At 42.9% G+C, this 18,852-nt stretch overlaps 1 protein-coding gene across 4 annotated transcripts in view; it reads right to left on the minus strand.

The window, feature by feature from the left end:
• Positions 1 to 427: 427 nt before the first annotated feature.
• The window catches only part of tbc1d4 (TBC1 domain family, member 4), a 29,356-nt gene continuing 10,931 nt past the window's right edge, over positions 428 to 18,852 (minus strand). The window contains exons 10-24 of one of the 4 annotated variants that reach the window (XM_041950163.1): positions 18,000 to 18,122; positions 17,390 to 17,449; positions 14,928 to 15,145; positions 14,314 to 14,466; positions 11,730 to 11,887; positions 10,925 to 11,119; positions 9,841 to 9,843; positions 9,197 to 9,358; positions 8,649 to 8,807; positions 8,312 to 8,412; positions 8,048 to 8,191; positions 6,616 to 6,775; positions 6,288 to 6,457; positions 3,996 to 4,172; positions 428 to 3,291 (exon numbers count right to left, since the gene is read on the minus strand). In XM_041950163.1, coding sequence (XP_041806097.1) covers positions 3,061 to 3,291; positions 3,996 to 4,172; positions 6,288 to 6,457; positions 6,616 to 6,775; positions 8,048 to 8,191; positions 8,312 to 8,412; positions 8,649 to 8,807; positions 9,197 to 9,358; positions 9,841 to 9,843; positions 10,925 to 11,119; positions 11,730 to 11,887; positions 14,314 to 14,466; positions 14,928 to 15,145; positions 17,390 to 17,449; positions 18,000 to 18,122 — 2,214 coding nt within the window. In that variant the 3' untranslated portion in view covers positions 428 to 3,060. The remainder of the gene's footprint in view (positions 3,292 to 3,995; positions 4,173 to 6,287; positions 6,458 to 6,615; positions 6,776 to 8,047; positions 8,192 to 8,311; positions 8,413 to 8,648; positions 8,808 to 9,196; positions 9,359 to 9,840; positions 9,844 to 10,924; positions 11,120 to 11,729; positions 11,888 to 14,313; positions 14,467 to 14,927; positions 15,146 to 17,389; positions 17,450 to 17,999; positions 18,123 to 18,852) is intronic. The other 3 variants (XM_041950164.1, XM_041950166.1, XM_041950167.1) reach the window with 3 other exon arrangements.

The following is an 18,852-nucleotide window of genomic DNA, read 5'->3' on the forward strand; positions in this document are numbered from 1 at the left end:
AACACTGATATCCTCATTTAATGAACTGCATTTTTCTGTATGTTTTCACCAGAAGTCAAGCATGCAAAGAATATTATTTAACTCAACACAACAGGGCTAATTCAGAAATGTACATTTGGCTGAATGTTACATTGTAAAAGGTGCAATTTCACAGAGGATTTTTTTTTCCCACTGGAGACCTGTAGTTCTCTTTGCCCAAGGCGCTAACAAAAGTACAACTCTTGAAAGTCCTTTAAATAGACGCTCTAAAACTGTCGAAGTCTACCTTGGCCTTTTACGCAATAATACGTCTATACACACACAGACCATTTCAGCTTGAGGCTACGTCCTGCACTTGAAGTGCTACCTTGTAGAGCAGTAAAGGAACATAATTTCTTTAAGAGAGCTTACTGTGCAGGAAAGACATTCGGACGTGAATAGACAGAAAACAAGGCAAGGTGAAATTTATTGAAGAATTCATGACAGTTCCTTTGCTTTTATGTAGCCCTCATGTTGACAGAAAAACAATCCATCTATTATTAAGTGTTTTTTCTTAAAACACAGTGATACAAGCACTATTTAGTAGTCAGAACTCGGAGCACCTGATGTAAAATACAGACCCTTCGCTGACCATGAGGACGTGCTCAACATTAGACATCGACAAAATGGTCTCACATCTCCGATTAATGGAGAAGGCCATCATTAACTTTTGGCACAAAGGAATATGATGAGTATTCAAGTGAGTAAACAAGTCTGCCAATGGTCTTTTTTTTTTAGTGTGTCAAGTTTTTACTGCCAATATTTGGTATCTTTTCAAGCTTTTGTTTTAGTACAAACCTGAAGAATTCTGAAGAGGTGTAGTGACAATAAAGTTATCACAATAACATACAATACATCACAGCATTTTGGATGAATTCATTCATTTTGCATTCATTCGTTTTTGGAAAAACAACCACATCTTTGGTGCAACGGTTCAATTTATGATGCACAAACACTGTAGATAAGCAAAAGAGGCAGAAAGAGGCAGAAAAGCTGTGTAGGACTGTATCCTACGTATCCTTCGACACATTTCAGAATGAGTGATTTGATATGTTTCACTTTCTGAACCGTTGAGTGAATCCCTGCTGTTCAGAGGTGCCTATTTCTCTATTATTTATGTGATGTTGGGGGCAAACCTTTAAAACGTCGCCTCAATTACCACAAGAACATGTCACCATGACAGGGAACGCCAGGCCAGATTTATCAACTTATCAAACTTCACGTGAATTGCTGCAGCTCCTGTAACTTAGCAAAAGTGGGCAAGTGCTCTGGGCATATGCAAATATACAGGATTGCTAAACATAAACATGATGCATTGTATGCGAAAGGATATGTCAGCTCGGACTGAAGTTTGAGAATAAAAACTTTACACTGAAATAGACACAAATGTGTCAACACAACTTGTCACCAAGGACAGGAAGACTGATAGACACGTTTAGTAAGTACTTTTTTCATGACAGACATCACCTTGGTTATTAATGTAAGGGTGCTTTATGAAAGCGAAGTCAAGCCCAGGACTGTTTTGCTTTCAATCAGAACTGCCAGTGGTGAGTCAGACATGGAGGTGGGATAAAACAAAACTGAGGACACATAGGCCAGGGACACTCTTTCAACTCATTTGAACTGTCTGCCCATGCAGTCAGCCAGTTCACTGCACAGCTTGTGTGCATGTGAGTGTGTGTGTGTGTGTGTACATATACTGTCTCTTTTACCCAGTATCAGGAGAGACCCTACGCAAAGGGAAACTGATTTGTCCTCAAGTTCCTCTTTTTTCCTTTGCAGTCTCTCTACTCACACTTGACTTACACTGCAAACATAAAATTGACTGTGTGACCAACAGCAATGCAAGCGCAGATATGTGTTGCTTTGCAATCTTGCACCAAACAACACTAGCTGCTTGTAGTCCATCCGTCAATAGCTATAGGAAGCGGGGATATTGCTAGATTTGTCAAATCTTGGGCTGACAAAAACAAAAATGTCACACAGAGTTTTGCAACAGAAGCACGTGCTGTACATTCAGATCACTCCTCCACATTAGTCTGTTTTTCGGTGCCTCCTGTGGAGCGTGAACTCTGCTTCAGTGTCTGAGTGTGGTGCTAAAACGAGGCGACTCCGCGGTCAGTCACACAGGAAACTGAGAAGACAGACGACCTCACATCCTGCCTGAGCTTTGGAAGAAATACTTCCTCCTTAAAAGCAGCAAGTGCAATTACTTAAGATCTCTCACGTGAAGGCAGCGGTGCTGTGCTGAGAGATGAGAAACAAGCTACTGTATGTCTGCTGAAATCTAAAGCCTAACATGGCAGATGTGCACCCAGGTGCTTCTGGTGTGAACAACAGAATGTTATCGCAATGATCTTTGGAGGGAAAGTACATTCACAAAAATTTCAAGTGAATAAAAGGAAATAACAAAGCAGTGTGGCTACTCTGAGGCCCGAGTTTCCATCACATGCACAAAAAACAATGGGGTATCAGCTCCAGGATCACACACACACACACACTGGTAATGGCTATAAGTTGAACCTGAGGTCCAAAGGATTGTTTGCCGTCAGGCACCTTCTGTTCAATGCTTTTGTGGTGCTACTGAGACTGGTAGTAAATACATCAAGGCAGTGCTCAAAAAGATTTGCAGCGGCAGACACATTTCTCACTCGTGTCAATCTTGAAAATTCCCCTGTGATTACAAGAAAGATCTGAATAGGGAAGGATTCTGTGCATCTCGGTCTCACCTTCAAACTGGCAGTGAAACAGATGAGACAGAACAGCAGCGTTGATGCACTGACGGAACAGTCTGTTGCTAATATAACTGAAACCACCCTCCCACCCCTCTATTATATGCTGACAAATATCATGTAGATACTTCCTATACAGTCTCCGTGTCTCGAGTCTAGACATCACACATTTACAAAACGCTGCCACTCTTGTGTTGCAGTACAACAATAGCTGTGGCTCTCAGCAGCCTTCCACTACAGCAGCCTCCATTTGTTCAATTCAGAGCCTGCCTGTGCGTCTGCCCTGAGCAGCCAGCCCCCCTGGTTGCCATCAGGGCTTCTTGGCTGCAGTTTTGGCTTTCCCGTTGGGTCCTGTTTTGATCTGGGTCATCTCCACATCTGTCAGGGCGTCAGGGGGAAGGCATGAGCGCATGCGTTCAATGGTCTTCTGGTAAGCTGCCCTCTCCTGCTCCAGAGAGCGAATCATGTGCTTCATTTTGCTCTCCCGAGAAAGGAAGTTCTCTACGCTCGTCTCCAGCGTCTGAATCTTCTGTCGTGCAGCCTGGAGGACACGGACATTGCGCCTCAGTAAATAAAGGGTATGATGCAAAGACACGCATTTGGATGGAGGGTAAACAAAAAGCACAGAGGCTACAGATTCTGAGAACTCAGCTAGAAGTCAGCACTACAGTGACTTTGTACCAGGACTATAGCACAGAAGCTCATAAAACATGTGATCAGATATGACTGTAGATCATACAGAATCCACATTTCACAAGTAAATGCCTTGTTAAATGTTGTAGTAACAGTTATCTAACACCGTTAGGTCTAAGAGTCCTGTAATTTTTCTTTGTCACATCAGATGTGAGAGCAGCTCAATGCCTCTTTTACCCTCATTAATATGAACCATCAGGTGTGATTTTAGCAGCCCTGCTGCACAAATTCACAAACTACTGATGAAAATGTTAGTATCTGGAGAACATATAGTGTTCAGTTCCTTTGTCTTGCTGTTATTTTCATTGTGTTTTTGGCTTGTGTTTTAGTGCCATCTATGGGTAGTCTGCAACACTACCAGTGACAACTTCTGTGGACCTGAACTATGAGATGTTCACCACCCGACCAACAGGAGGAATTTTAAATTCTAATTTTAAAGGAATTTTCTGTTGTTTCACAAAATCATTCCCACTAATGTAGATGAAAGGTAATAACTTAGGAGAGTGGTCTTGTTGCAGATCCAGCTCTAAGGGTGACTCTTCTCCCCCTTACCTGAAGTTTTTCCAGCAGGTCCATGTTCTGTTTCTTCAGCTGCACATTCGTCTTTTCTAGTTTGTCGAGCCGGTCGGAGTCATCGGGCAGCGGCCCGACATCTAACATCTCATCCTGCAGGACATGGTACTCCACCTCGTATGCATGCAGCTGCTTGGAGATGTCCATCTCCATTACCTGCCAATCAAAAGGTTACACAGTGAGACGGATGCCATCACCTGAAGATGTTGTTGCTGTAAACAGTAAAAGTAGTCGGCATAGTGTAAAGGATAAAGGATAGTCAGCTATATCCTATATTTTTATTATTGTAAGCCAATCCCACAAAAACCAAAAATGTATTGATCTAAGTATCCAAAGCCTGACATCTCTTACTCTTGGTGCCGATGTTGTCCAAAAACAATCCAAAACACATCACTAAGGCACAAGACTGCACTAGATGACATATTCTTATATTACAATGAGGATGAGCACTGTAGTTCATTTTGAGTCAGTCCCACAAACATCATCCTGGTGCTGTAAATACTCACTGTAGCACTAAATTTATAGCTTAAAATAGTCCCCAACAAATTTAACCATGCTTGAGTAACGTTTGCTAAAAACTACAGTGCCCAGCTGTTTTAGGTAATTCAAAACTGAGGCATATATTCATGACCAACATTAACAATATTAGCGTCTCCAGTGGGAACAAAAGGACTTGGGGCTGAGCTTCTTCCATATACCGTAAAAAAAAAGGCCCTTTTAGTTTTTTTTGCAGTAAATCAGGAAATAAAAATTCCAGTTTTGATCTGGTCTCCTCTACAGATATAAACCTTTATTTAAAGGTATTCTCAATGACATCATGAGACCTGTGTACAAGGATAAATAGAAACTGTTTAAATATAGATAGACCCGATGAAAAAAATTATCACAAGTTACACTAGCTTCACATTAAGAAAGCCAATTAGAGGTACAGCTGGGGTTTGTCATGGGGTTGTATGGCTAGATACCATACAGTCCAACACCCTTCTGCTGGTTAAGGAGGACCAACCCACCTTTATTTGTAAAATGCAATGGTGAGGAAAATACCTGCTGTGATAAAGTGCAGTGCACTGTGATACAGAGTCAAGGGGCTTTAAGGTGGAGGGGAGACATGCACATTCACGATATCACCACAATAAAGAAAAGACATAGTTGATTATAAAATGGCATTTGACTCAGCAAACTAGACGCATGATTTGTTTCTATACAAAAATCTAATTTTGACCCTCACTTTCTTTCCACATGTATGTAGTGTGTGTGTAGTAGGATTTATTGGCATCTAGTGGTGAGGTTGCAGATTGCAACCAACTGAAGCAAAATTTAACCTTGCATTTTTCTTTTACATTACAAAAAAAGAGGACAGAGAACAGACCCTTGTGGAACACCTACACCAACTTTAAGAGCAGTTGTTTTGGAGCAACTGGAAGCTACTGCTTCAGTTCAATGACAGAGGGAGTCATACAGTAAATGGACTGTTCATCTAGTCGTAGAAAGGACAGTTTCTAGAAAAATATCATGATCAACAGAATCAAATGCTTTAGATAGGTCTGTCAGAAGCACTGCATAGGTTAGTACAAATAATGCAGCTGTTGTTGTGCTATTGCATGATCTAAATCCTGACTGCTAAGGCTATCAAAGGTCTTTTTTGTCTGTAGAAATAGTCACAATTAAGAGTTCACTGGGAACTCCAAAGGTTTTTGCTAAGCAGGACAATTTTGAAATTCGACTGCAGTTATTCAAGTCACTGGGATCACCAACATTATGAAACGGCATTGCTTTACAGATTTTCTGGATTTTTCCATTTTAGTCTGATATAAATGACAACTTAAAGATGTGAGCCAGGGTTTTCTGAGCATTTCACTGTAAACCTCACTTTGGCTTACAGGTTTCAGACAAAATACACTGCCAGGGTGGTTAATGGATGAAAAACACAGATGAAGCACAAGAATTAACAGTGGTAGTAGTATGAATTGTATGAGGATCATGTGGAGTAGGTTTGCAGCTTAGACCTGAGATCAACCCAGTTTAAGTTTCAGAAGAATTTGTGTATTGTTGCGGTATGTCGAGTATGAATACTGGATCTCTAACAATGTGCAACCTCTACACACGTTTTCCACTATCAGGAGTATCAGGAAGTTTTTATCTTTCCAGTACAACAAAGCGAGGGCTATGTGGCCACTCAGGCCCAAGTATTCAGTTTACATGTGTCACCATGCTTAATTATCTGGAATCTTGGGACTGTATTTCACACTATTTTAACTTCCCATTCTGTACCTTTGCCATGGTCTGCTCCATCTGTGTGTGAGTGAGGGCGGGAAGCGTTGTCTTCAGATAGTCTACGATGCTCTCAAAGCTGTCACACTCCACTATCTCCCCCTCATGGCTGCTCAGCAGACAGAGGGCCACTTTAAAAATCACTCCGGTCCCTTGGACAAATACAAAATCTGAAAAACAGAGCAATAGAAACGCCAATGCTTTAAAAACTTTTCCTTTAAGCTTTAATTATAACAAACCCATTTAAATGGCATCTTCTTAAGAAAATAGCATTGTGCTGATAATCAGATAAGTGTTTGAGCAAACAGCAGTTATTCTAAAAATATACCAAAGATGCGGGACACGAAGCTGAGAGGGAACTGTGAGGCGAAGAGAGTGAGGAACCACGGCGCTGCGTAGAGGCTCGGGCAGATCTCGTGCTCCTCGAAGTGATTGTACAACTCGCGGTGGTAGTCGTGTAACAGTCTGGAGAGCTGGTACATCTGAATCTGGGACGAGAGACAATGTGCACAGGCATAAACAGACACATTCAGATGGATAGTGTACACACACACACAGGTCAAAACATGCTGTGCCAGAACAAACTGGTATGTCTGGATCTGCAGGTGACAGAGTATCACAGGGTAATCTCAGAAATACCAGCTGGAATATGAACTTTTACCCAAGCAGGGAGCTCCTTAAGTATTACCAGTGTTGTTCCAGAGTCTTGCTGAGGCATGCATCAAAGTCAAGCATTTATCAAGCAGTACTAACTCCCTAACAATGTATAACAGTGATCCAGACAAGTGCTACAGTGACATTCAGAGCAGATAGAAAAGAGAAGCAGAAGTTAGCTCAAGCTAAAATTAGACTGTTATCAGTCTTACAATTTCCTGACTGTTACAAAGAAGATAAGTAATACCTTTACCTCCTCGCACTGACCCTCTGCACAGAGCAAACGGCACAAACCTCTCTCGTCTTTACAGCCTTTGGATAAGTCTAAAAAGAACAGAACTGCAGTGCAGAGGGAGCCAACAGGCCAGCTAACTGGTTACCTGATGTAGATTAAACATTACCACGCCTGCTGATGCATCACCCCCGTGAGGTCAGCTGATGTTTAACTGAAGCTAACAGAGTAGGCATGCAGGTGTGGTTTGAATTAGAGGTGGAGACACTTGACTACTGTTTGCTGTTGCTTACTGCTAAACCGCACAAGGCCTCTTGCAACAGGCAGATGACAGCTACAACGTGTGCTTGTTACACTCATACTGCTCCTAATTGGTTGGAAAAGGATTGTGCATACTATAACATTTAAATTTAATGCCACTATGTGTCAGTCTTGTGATTAAAGCTTTTATCATTCTGAACTAAAATCTTCAAATTAACTGAGCCCAAAAGAAATGCGATAATCCTAAAGCAGCTATGTGTATCTCAGTGTCCCGTGGTCAGATCTGTCAGGGAGGTGTAAGGGGGTACAGGCATGCACTGCTGTCTACCATACTGTCTTTTCTCATACTATCAGCTGGGAGCACCAGAGTTGAAATTCTATTCATAGCGGCTTTAATGTCAAGGAGATTTTATTTTGCACAGGTGAAAGTCACTTTATCAAACAGTCTAACAAAAGCTGTAATTTGTCTCTAATTTGACCTTTCCAGAAATTAATGTTTAAACCATAAATTACCTTGTATGAATTAAATGTAGCTAAAATGCTGAATGATAATGAGATCCGTCACATTCTAAGCACACGCTCTTGTGGCCCGCTGACACACTCATGTACTGACCTGCAGAGAGACCATGTCAGGTCTGTACTGCTGCCTGATGCCCAGGTCATACATGAGGAACTTCAGCATGTCAAAGGCCTGTTCTTCACTCATGTGCAGCAGCAGCACTCCAGCCACGAAGCTGATGCCCTGGCAGTAGCCGACCTGTGCGGCACAAAGAAGAGAGCACACGATATGTACCAGCAATACCACGACATTCACCACACTACGGCTTTACTTACAGTGATGCACTGCGGGGAGAGGAAACAGGACAGTGGTATGTACCTCTGTGTCCAGCAGAGAATAGGCTTTCAGGAGGTTGTATAGAGAAAGCTGCCCTGCGCCCAGCTGAGCTGAGAAATACTGGTGGGTGGGGAAGGTCCGGCCTGAGCAGGGACACAGAGGAAATAGTTACATCTGATCTTTGGCTAAATGCTCAGTTTCTGTGAGCTTTCAACATGAGAAGAGGAAACTACAACTCTAACAACAACCACTAATAAATGTGATATCTTTTATTTATAGAGCAGCTTCCTCAGCGTGCGTTATCCTGAATCATCTTCCCATGCTTAAAATACAAATCTCCATGATGGCAGGGCGCCCCTTTTTACGACTGTGTGCACACCTAGATCCACCAGAATGGCATGCTGCTGTGCGGTGAGTTGCTTGAGGAGGTCATGGTAGGGGGTGTCCGGGGCGTGCTGACGTTGGGGCAGCCTGTGACGCAGCCGGTGCTGATGGGAAAGGAGCAACCAGACGTCCCCGCGCCTGCTCTTGGGAACACCTGCGCGCAAAGATGGAGACGTCAAGCGTTTTTTTGCTTTATGAAGAATTCTAGATACAGGCATACACGTCTTCAGAAGCCCTTCCTCTCAACTCTTTAAGCACTTAGACACACACACACGTTAGGTATCCATCACTTTTGGGGACATTTCCTAGAGACTAACTGTAATCATAACCATAACCACTATATGCCTAACCCTTAAACTTACCCTAACCTTGCCTAAACCTAACCTTACGTCAAGTTTTCACCCTAAAATTTAATTATTTACATTATGGTGACTTGCATTTTATCCCCATAAGGAAGACGAGTCTACACAATGTGACCGTGTAAACAGATTTATGTCCCCACAGCATCAATAATACATGCAAACACACACACACATCTTTCACCTTGGCAGAGTGCACGATACATCTCCTCCTTGTCTTGCGGGACTGTCATTCTGCCTGGGGCTGTCAGTTTTCTCTCCCACAATGCCTGCGCATCTTTGGAGCACTGGCCCACTTCCTGGTAGTTCAGCTTCATCTTACGGATGTGCAGCTCATCTCTGCTCGCTGCAACACAATCACCAGAACAAAAAGAAATAAAAGAACATATTCAGCATAATTTTGTCAACGGTGATTTGCTTGTCGCACCAGGAAGTCCACCGAAGGAGAGCTGTACTTTAAAAAAAAAAGCCCTTCTGATTTTGCTTTTGTAAAAACAACAATGAAGTCGACGTCATGTTTGAGAGCGAGCGTAGACACCTCACACCTTTTGTCGCCACTTACCACGGAAAGCTCACCACATAAACACAAGCCACAATACCCACATTAACACCAGGGATCCACTCTCATTATGCTGGAGGGATGGAAAAGCTACATCAAGATAGTGGTAGATGTACAAAGGACCAAAGAAACAAAACCAGCATATATTATGATAGCACCTGAACATGCAAACAAATGAAGCTGAACTGAATGAATATAATAACAAACACCCAAAATCATGCAAAGCATCCATCTGCCGTGATCCCAAGGGCTCCATTTATGTGGCTTACCTTCTATTGAAAACCATTATTCACAGTTAGGTCCTCAGACCAGCATTGGTGTCATAGTAACAAAGAAAGGGAAAGAGATGTGTTGGTATAATATAATATAATATAATATAATATAAAGGCTACACATAGCAGGTGCATCCCAAGACAAAAAAAACTCTTCTTTCTCTCCATCTCCTCCTTTTCTCTGAGAGCAACACATTAATGTTATACTTTCTGTACTTAATGTGTTTTTTTGGTCTACGGCTTGAGGCGTGCATAAAAGTGACACACATTACTGCCTCACACTTTTATCATTAGGTGGGGTTTACTTCATGCCACTTCACGGTAAAGATGCTGCCTTCTCGATAATGAAGTATCTAATTAACTGTCCCAAATGGCCTCTACTTCCTCTTTTCCTCTCCATTCCTCCTCTTGCCTGTTAACTTCCTGTTAAGCGGTTATGAGGGGAGGAGAGGAGAAAAAAGGAGTGCTAAAAAAAGCTTTGGGATGCAGCCTAACTGAGATGGGCCATCAGAGGGCGATATTTCCAAATGCTATATCCTGTTATCGTAACCATTATTATTGTGTTTTCCCTTGTGTGCACTAGTGTTTGAGTATGTTAGTGTATCTGCATGAATCCATATGTGAGTGCATATGCAACACCAAAAACATCATGCTCTAAAAATAGCTTCAGAGTCTAAATCAAAAATGGTAGCATTTGACTTCTCAAAATAAACAGGCATGACAGTTAGGAACAACAAGACTTGCATCGTAGAGTACGTGGTGAGGACTGAGTATGAACACTTGCATGATAGGGGAGGAAAGGGGACAGGAGCGGAAGTTGCCACTGCAATAAATATCTCAAAATCCTTGAAAATAAGCCAGTGTGAGCTGATTTTAACATAGACAGCCGTGACAAATTATAAATACCACCAGTGTCTGCAGAGGAACAAATACACTAAGCATCAAAGGACACTGAGCGATCGAGCAGGAACAAGACTACAGACATCATGTTCTTCATATTTGTCATTCATGTGACCAAAGGAAGGATTCGTTCCCAGGGTGATTATTCTCCTTAATGTGCACAGTAGTGACTGCAACTCACCCTCCAGCCTCTGGTTCTCCTTTTCCATGCGCAGCAGCAGTATCTGCTGGTGGATGGCAGTCTTCCAGAGGGCCCGGTAGTCGGCCCCCGTCCTCTTAGGCCTCTCCCCCGGTGGCAGCAGGTGCCCCGAGGGATCCAGATTTGAGTCGAAGGCGCGAGGAGACAGAGGCAACAGCTCCCTGCCATCAGAGTGATCTAAAACATAACATCCAAATGCATCAATAGAAAGTACGTAGTGTGTAGAAAATAGATTTTTTAAGTCAAAGTTTTTCTAGATAGAGCTTTGTACAGCTTTTCAGCCTCTTTTAATGTATAGTTTTGGTGTTGTGGCGTATTTACTGCATTGTTCTGTGTTGTCGCTCTCATCAACCAAAGCAGGCAGCTGTTTTTTTAGCAAGAAAGGCTCCGATAAACTCACTGGAACACTAAGCCAGAGGTGTCAGGAGCTGTTAATGCCCTGGATCTGGGAATAATCTGCTGGCCACATTTTTCAGCTCCTTTGACTAAGAAAAGAAAGCTAAAGGTAAGAAAATTGCCCATGAGAACAGGTAGGACGATCTCTTTCACAAGCCTCTTTATCAGTGTTTATCTGCAAGGACAAAGTAGGAAAACTCCTCTTTCCTTTCAACCCTTTACTGCTTTTCCCATGCACGCACGCATGAGTGTCAGGAGTTTAAGAATAGCAAATTTCCACACGAATCAAGCATCACCCCTGCCTTGTACTCATGTTCCATGCACTTGTGGATTATTCAGAGCGTATTCACTGTGCCTTGCCTGAGCTACTAGGGGGATTGTGTTACCAGACCTGGATGCTGCATGGATGCAGACGGCTTGTTCATGGGTGATGCGACCCTCAGGAAGATCTTCTGTCTCCAGGAGACCCTGCGTGGGGTCGGGGGGAGACCTCCACTCACTGAGTCACTGCTGCAGCCAGACAGGGTCCTCTTCCTGCCTTCTCCATTGCTACATGAGAAGACAGCAGCGTCACAGAGACCCGATAAATGAGTTAGGTATCATCTTACACCAACACTCTTTCAGCAGCTTTTACAAACGCTCACACACACATCCTTCAGTACTCGAAGGCACATACATCCAGTGCCTCCACTCAGAAACAACATAGGAAACCTGACACAAGCTTCTCATCACAAACTCTCTGAGCTGAAGAGAAATGGTCACAGTGAACCTTAAACATCACTGATGAAAAACATGTTTCAGACACTGACCCGATATCCAAGTTAATAAAGCAGAAGCTACTGTTGTAGGTCACAATTAGTATGTAAAATGACAAACATCAGCCACACAAACAGCCACAGCAGAGGTGCATGCGTGTTCGTTTTCTGGAAAAGAAGTTGCTGTTGTTAGTGGAGAAGAAAACCTGGTTACTGAGGCAATGAAAAACGTTCACTGCGTCACGTTACTTATGTTTCACATTCATGGAGTCATGATACGCAGGCCTTGAAATTCACACCTGCCAACACAACAATGCAGACAATGTAGTGAATTTGGCAGGTGCTGAACCAAATCCTAAAAACAGTCCAGAGCAAACAAAATAAAGTACTCGGCCGTATGTGTAAACACAGCGAGGGTCGACGAGGTGAAGCTATTTGTGTTAACATATGAGCACGGCGCGTGCAAAAAAAGTTTGGTGAAATGGAGTAGAGAGAGCAGCCCGGCTTCTCCACTTTCTTTTTTTTTTTACATGGATAATGATGCACCATGCAATTACTGACATTGTAGCACAACATAATCATGACAGTAACAGCAGAATTGAAGAAAATTTCTATTCTTTTGCAGATTGGGATGTTTTTGCTGAAGCAGTTAGCAACACTGCATTCAACTACATTTGATTCTGTATACATGTGACATTAGTATTGTAATTTTAACATACTGGATCTTGTTCTCTTCTGTCATTTTCTGCCTTGTTATACATATCAGTGCATTCTGCATTTGCAGTTTTTTACCACCAGTGAATTCTATGTTATACATGTATTATATCACGTATTTGTACAAATGAACTGAAATCCTGACATCAGTAATTTGTTGGGGTTTTTGCTTGGTTTTAAGACAACTGCTCTTGCAAGTGAAAATTCTGAGTGGTTTTAATTTCAAGCTCTGAACACGCACATACACAGTAAACACCAAAGCTTGTGAATGTGAAACTGAAATCTCAGGTCCTGAAGAGATTTCACGATTGACTTGATGGATCCTTTACAGTTCAAATAGCATTTCTGCTCCACTTAAGAAACAAGCTTTTTCTGTTATTCGCTGAGGATCACTTGATAGCTAGTAGTCAATAAGCTTGGTCAGCACAGCAGCTCCAGTCTGATCATGTGGACAGTGAAAAACAGGAAGTGACCTTTATTGAGACAAATGTCACCGAGACCGTGTTTTTACTCTCTCAGCTGTTCTGCACATTTAACACGCCTCTTTAACAGACAAAAATTTCTTCACTTGCCATGTCACTTCTTATTTTGTTTTGCTGCCAGTAAAGCCATAAAGAGAGTCACAGAAAGGCGGCAGTAGCACTGGGGTAAAGTTATCTCACAGTGCAACAGATTGGCGTGATCAATTTTAGTTAAACACCCAGCAGGTTGAGACTTCAGCTCTTATTCATCAAAAAAAAAAGCTTTTCTTCCCTGTTTTGCTGCATTATCAATACAAACGCTCAGAGGATTGGACTCCTACCAGAGGAGAAAAACATCCTGTGGAAATGCCATTTTACAATGGTCCGCTCCGCTGAATCTCATTCATAATGGAAATGTTAACCTTTACTTTCTGCCTGCAGACACCTAGCAAACTCTGTCAGGGTAGCACTGCCAGAGAGGATCTGGAGCCTCTCAGGCACACCGCAGGATTTCTTCTTTTCTTGAACACACTATATTAGCTGAATGAGTGGTGCAGCTGAACATTAACAGCAACTGGACAGAGTCAGCATGATGCTTAGAGTCCCTAAGGCATCATGAACAGCACCGGTCTGGAAAGGTGATGGCACAAGTGTGACGTGCAGTTAATGAAGGCTGTGAATCCAGGTTAAATACAGTTTTGCCATGCAAACCAGCTTCAAGTTCACATGCAAATACAGCATGAGAGGGGTGTATCAGCATCCCCCTCTAATTCTGAGTGAAACAGGAAGAGGGTGGTCCAGCTCCAGAGACGATGGGGGGAAAAAAGAAACAGCTGGAAAGTATTTTTACCAATAAAAAGTTGCTATGAATAGACAGGAAATACAGGGACAAAAAAGCTGGGTGTTAAAAGGTTTGGTCAGCCAACACGTACGCGGCTACTGCCATCCCAGCAAAGACCAGTACGTCCCTCCCACCCATCCCCTTTGTCCCTGGCCGATGCGCTTGGGTCTAAGCAGGGGGGTTGGTCTGAGCACCCCCTCTCACCTCTTGAGGCTCCCACTGTCTGCCAGGGAGCTCAGGGAGCCCAGTGAGCCCTGGTAAATGCTTTTCAGGAAAGTGGGAGCGGAGAAGGAGGAGGGGAGGCTGAAGGAGGACTCACTCTCCGAAACGCTGCGCGTTCTCGATACAGCCACGGGACTGGGTGGGCCAAACATGAAATGCCCCAAAATAAAAAAAAACAAAAAACAAAAAACAAACACATTACACAAAAGAAGGAGCTTCTGGTCAGAAAAACACAGAGGAACTTATGAGCAATCAAAACAGTGACAGGAAACTTGTGATGCTATTGTTCAGGGATAGTGGAGCAGGAAGGGGAGAGATTCAGGACTGATCAAAGTGCTGCAACAGATGACACTGGGTGTAAATCAAAGGGTAACTATATGTTTAGTTAGTGTTGAACAAAAGCAACAGGTTCTGATTTTCTAAGCAAAGTTAGCAGTGGCCATATCCTCAAACAGAACACAACAGCTCATTCCTGTAGAGAAAAATGTCGTAAAATTTAGTGCAAAACATCCATCACTGAAGAGATGCATATATTGATCATTCCTTCTCCCGCAGGGTCAAAATAGGAAGTGACTGATAAGTGAAGTGTAAGTTACCTGCTCTGCAGCAGCTCTGCATTAACCGACTGTTGTCTGCGCAGTGGAGGCTGCTTGCCCTGGCCGGACGGCTGTCCCTCGAAGGAGATGCGTTTCTTCACAGGTGGATGGCTGAAGGTGTGGGCACGCCGACGGAACTGCACGCCGGTTTCCGGGTCGTCGTCAGGGAAAGCAGGAGGCGAACCAGGAGGGGAGTGACCGGGAGATTCCTCATCTTGCTGAGGAGGGCAGAACGTGAGAGGGAGAAAGATGTCAGTGCATGCATGAAACATAAAACCCTTTTACAGGAATGCACATGTATGACATTTTACATCTTTTTTGCATGGTTAGATTTTCTGATGTATTTCACTGTAACAGCTGATACAATGAGAGATGGGTGAATAATGACAAGCTAAACAAATAATGCAACAAGAAAAAATATTCTGTATAGCAATGCAGGTCAATAACCTGGGTATCAGCAGACAAAATTCCAAGGGTTATAATCACGCTATATGTCTTTGGAAGTCAAACCACACACAGCTAGTAAGTCTATTCCAGAGGCCCAGGCCAAAACCAAATAAAACACCACCTCAGTTCTTCAAGTTACAGGTCTGCACTCACCTAGCCAATGTAACCCCACAGCAAAACTCGCTCCAGGTTCAACTTTCCACTCAACACCCTTGGACTCAGTGTTGCCTCATGCCTGGTGGTACAACTCCCATATCTATTGTATTCTAATGGACAATGTCCTGTGACTCACAGCATCACACACTATTGGCGGGGAGGATCTGAGTGGCTCGACTCCACATGAAAACCCTCCAATCTCCTCCAGTCATGCTTTTAGAGACCTCCCTCTCCATGACATGACAGGAGAAATTCTGCCATATTCGTGCTGCTTCGTTTAATATATGCAGAAAATGGTCTAAAGGAGCTGCTGTCACCATCTTGAAACGTGCTTGCAGATCGTATAGGGTCTGTTCGTCTGTTGCACACATGTAAATCGTGCTGTCGGCTGAATGGCTTAATCGTGATTTGCAGATTTTAGGAAACACTGATAAGTTAAGGTGGCTTGGTGAATCAGACGCTCGTGCAGTGCTGTGTCCGATGACAAGGCTAAGAAGAGGAAGCCAGGACAGGCATGGCTCAGCAGACGTACGACTGGACATCCTGACTTGAATTTCCTGCTTGCTAGGACACTGGCATCCTGACACGATCCCCAGTTGACTACTTATTTGCTTAATCACAGGGCAAACAACATTTTTTTGACTATCACCAATACAACAAAGAGGGGCACAGGTGATCCTCGAAGGGTTAAGGTTAGCGTTAGATTAGATTCTCCTTGCACGTACAGAATATACATAAGTTCCATATGAAACACTACTTGCTCCTCATACATAGGTTACATGTGTCATTGTGACTATGACAGACTGATTTGAATTTTAAATCTGCAACAGCCAGTATTGGTGGATTTGGTAAAAATAAGAGATACAGGAGCTTAATAAAATCCCCCCGTCACATTTGCCTCGCTTGACGGTTCATATTTCCAGTAAATCTGACATGACATGATTGATGCAACACGCAAAGTAAGTCACATGACAGCTATGAGGGTCTCTGTGTGTTTAGTACTCTGAGCGACACATCCTTAAAGAAGACGCCCCTGATTTTACACAACAAAGCCTGTTTACTTGGGAAGTAATGCTGCATAAGGTATGTGGAAAAAGTTGTATAAAGTTTTCTGTGGCTCCAGAGGGAGCTGAGCGAAATCTGACAAATTGCCTTAAGTGATGTCACTCGAGTCAGCATCGGTTGGTTAGACAATCTTTAAAATCTGGGGATGTGGAGTTGGACGAGCGAGCTTACCTGACCTTTGTAGGCCACTCCTAATCTCTGCGTGACATTAGATGCTACTAGCATAACACATCCAATTCTCTGACACAAGTGCTGGCGGTTAAGGTTGCAATGTAATGTAGGCGGTAGGTTTTAACAAAGAAGAAGTGTGAGAGTGGAATAAATAAGGCAATATCACTGGTTCCGCTGCATTGATTTGTACTTCTTTTAAACTGAGTCTGTCTTCGTTAAACTAGGGCTATGCTAAATCGGTGGAGTACCCTTTCAACTCTATCATGACCGATGGGGACTCAGAGGTACTACATCACATATTCACTCCACATTCTGCACAGCGGTGATACAGTGGAGCAACAACCGCAAATGGTTGACGTATCTCTGTAAACACACTACCTGCTATGACATTCCCTCCTCTGGCCAATGCAGCTTCATCATGAAACTGCATGAGACTAATGCGGTGCATAGTCTAGTGACTAACACTGATGAAAGTGGAAGCATGCCTATCCCACTTGTCCTTTTCTGAGGACAGAGATGGAATATAGCATGCTTTTAAAGACCACTGGGCAAAAAGTGCAAATTCCCAGAGTCCCTCGAGTGAAGTTGTGGGAATTCTCGTGTTTCCCCCTCAGGACACTTACCCTTTCGAAGCTGCTCATGCTTCCCATGCTTCCCAGGCGGCCCCGCATCCGGCTGGCACCCTGGTGGCAGAGGTTAAATTAAATGAAACAACTTCTGAAAAAAAAAAAAAAGAAAAGATGAATAAAAACCTATATGCAAAAAAAAAAGAACCCATGAACAGTGTGCTGACTGATCATGACAAAAAGAACAGCTGGTATTGTCAAGAAGGCAGTAAAATATCAGACAAATATTTCCTGACTTGATAAATTTCACTGCTTCATTGTTCAGCCAAGTCTCTGAGACAATAACAGATGGCAGCAGAGGTCTCAGATTGCCTGGAGCCCTCTACTAAGGAATTATTCTGCTGTCTCACTGGCAGATATGGGTCAATCCAAATCCCCTGGATGACAATGACACAGAAGCAGCAACTGATACAAAGAAGGAGCAGAGAGACACATGAAGGTACACAGCACAGTGGCTATATTCTGTCTGGGGTGGAGAAATAGGAGCCAGAGACAGGGATAAAGAGAGAAAATGGCAGATACAATAACAGCAGGGAATTAAATAAAGATAAAGGCGGGGGCAGAGAAATTGTGGTATGAAAAAAAACCCCTCTATGCTCAGACCCACCCTTGCAAGGATGTTCTCCAGGGAGCTGGTGAGGGAGGTGCGTGCTTTGTTCTTGAGAATATCAAGTTTGAAGCGGCTGCTGGTGGCTGTGCCATCGCCTGCTGATGAGCTGTTTCCAGCGTTCTGGCAGATGACAATAAAGGACAGAAGAAAAAAAAATGTTTTCACAGAAATAATTAATATAAAGTGACTGCACAGACTTTCACCGTACACCAAAGCACAGTGGCTTAGATTAACACAGGGTCTGTTGTTTTGAATTATAATATTTAACATACAATCCCTCAGGCTAGATTATGCTGAAGTATTAATCCACAGCCCTGTCATGTTTTAATATCATGTTTTCCCCTGAGTGAACTTATGGAATGGAACACTGATTCTGACAACCAGCTTAAGTCTTTTCCAGGAACGTTATGCATCCGGATGGGATGTGATGAACTTAACAACCAAGCGATGAAACCAAGCTTTTAGTATGAATAGCAGCCATCACAAGCATCCTATGCAACCGTAAAAACAAAAATCCAAAGGAAAATCTGGAGAGATCCAGAGGGCTGAGACACATTCTCAGCTCATTCTGTGACACTCTGCATTAAATTTGCTTTAAAATTACTTTTCCAGAACCTTTATGGTCTAAATTAACTTTCCTCAAACTTCAAGGATGTTGAAAGGCCCTCGAAAACTTTTACATTATTCATGCTACACCACTTGATTTTGACTTCAAGTGAATATGTCACTCCTTTGGTAAAGTTAAAGTTACACCTCATAAATCACTCCATAACTGGGAATCTGTGAGAGGTTCTTTTCTGCTTCTGTGATTTGGAATGCACTGATGCAGTTATGACGCAATTACAACATT

This window comes from Chelmon rostratus, chromosome 13 (assembly GCF_017976325.1).
Source record: "Chelmon rostratus isolate fCheRos1 chromosome 13, fCheRos1.pri, whole genome shotgun sequence".
NCBI classification, from domain to species: Eukaryota; Metazoa; Chordata; class Actinopteri; order Chaetodontiformes; family Chaetodontidae; genus Chelmon; species Chelmon rostratus.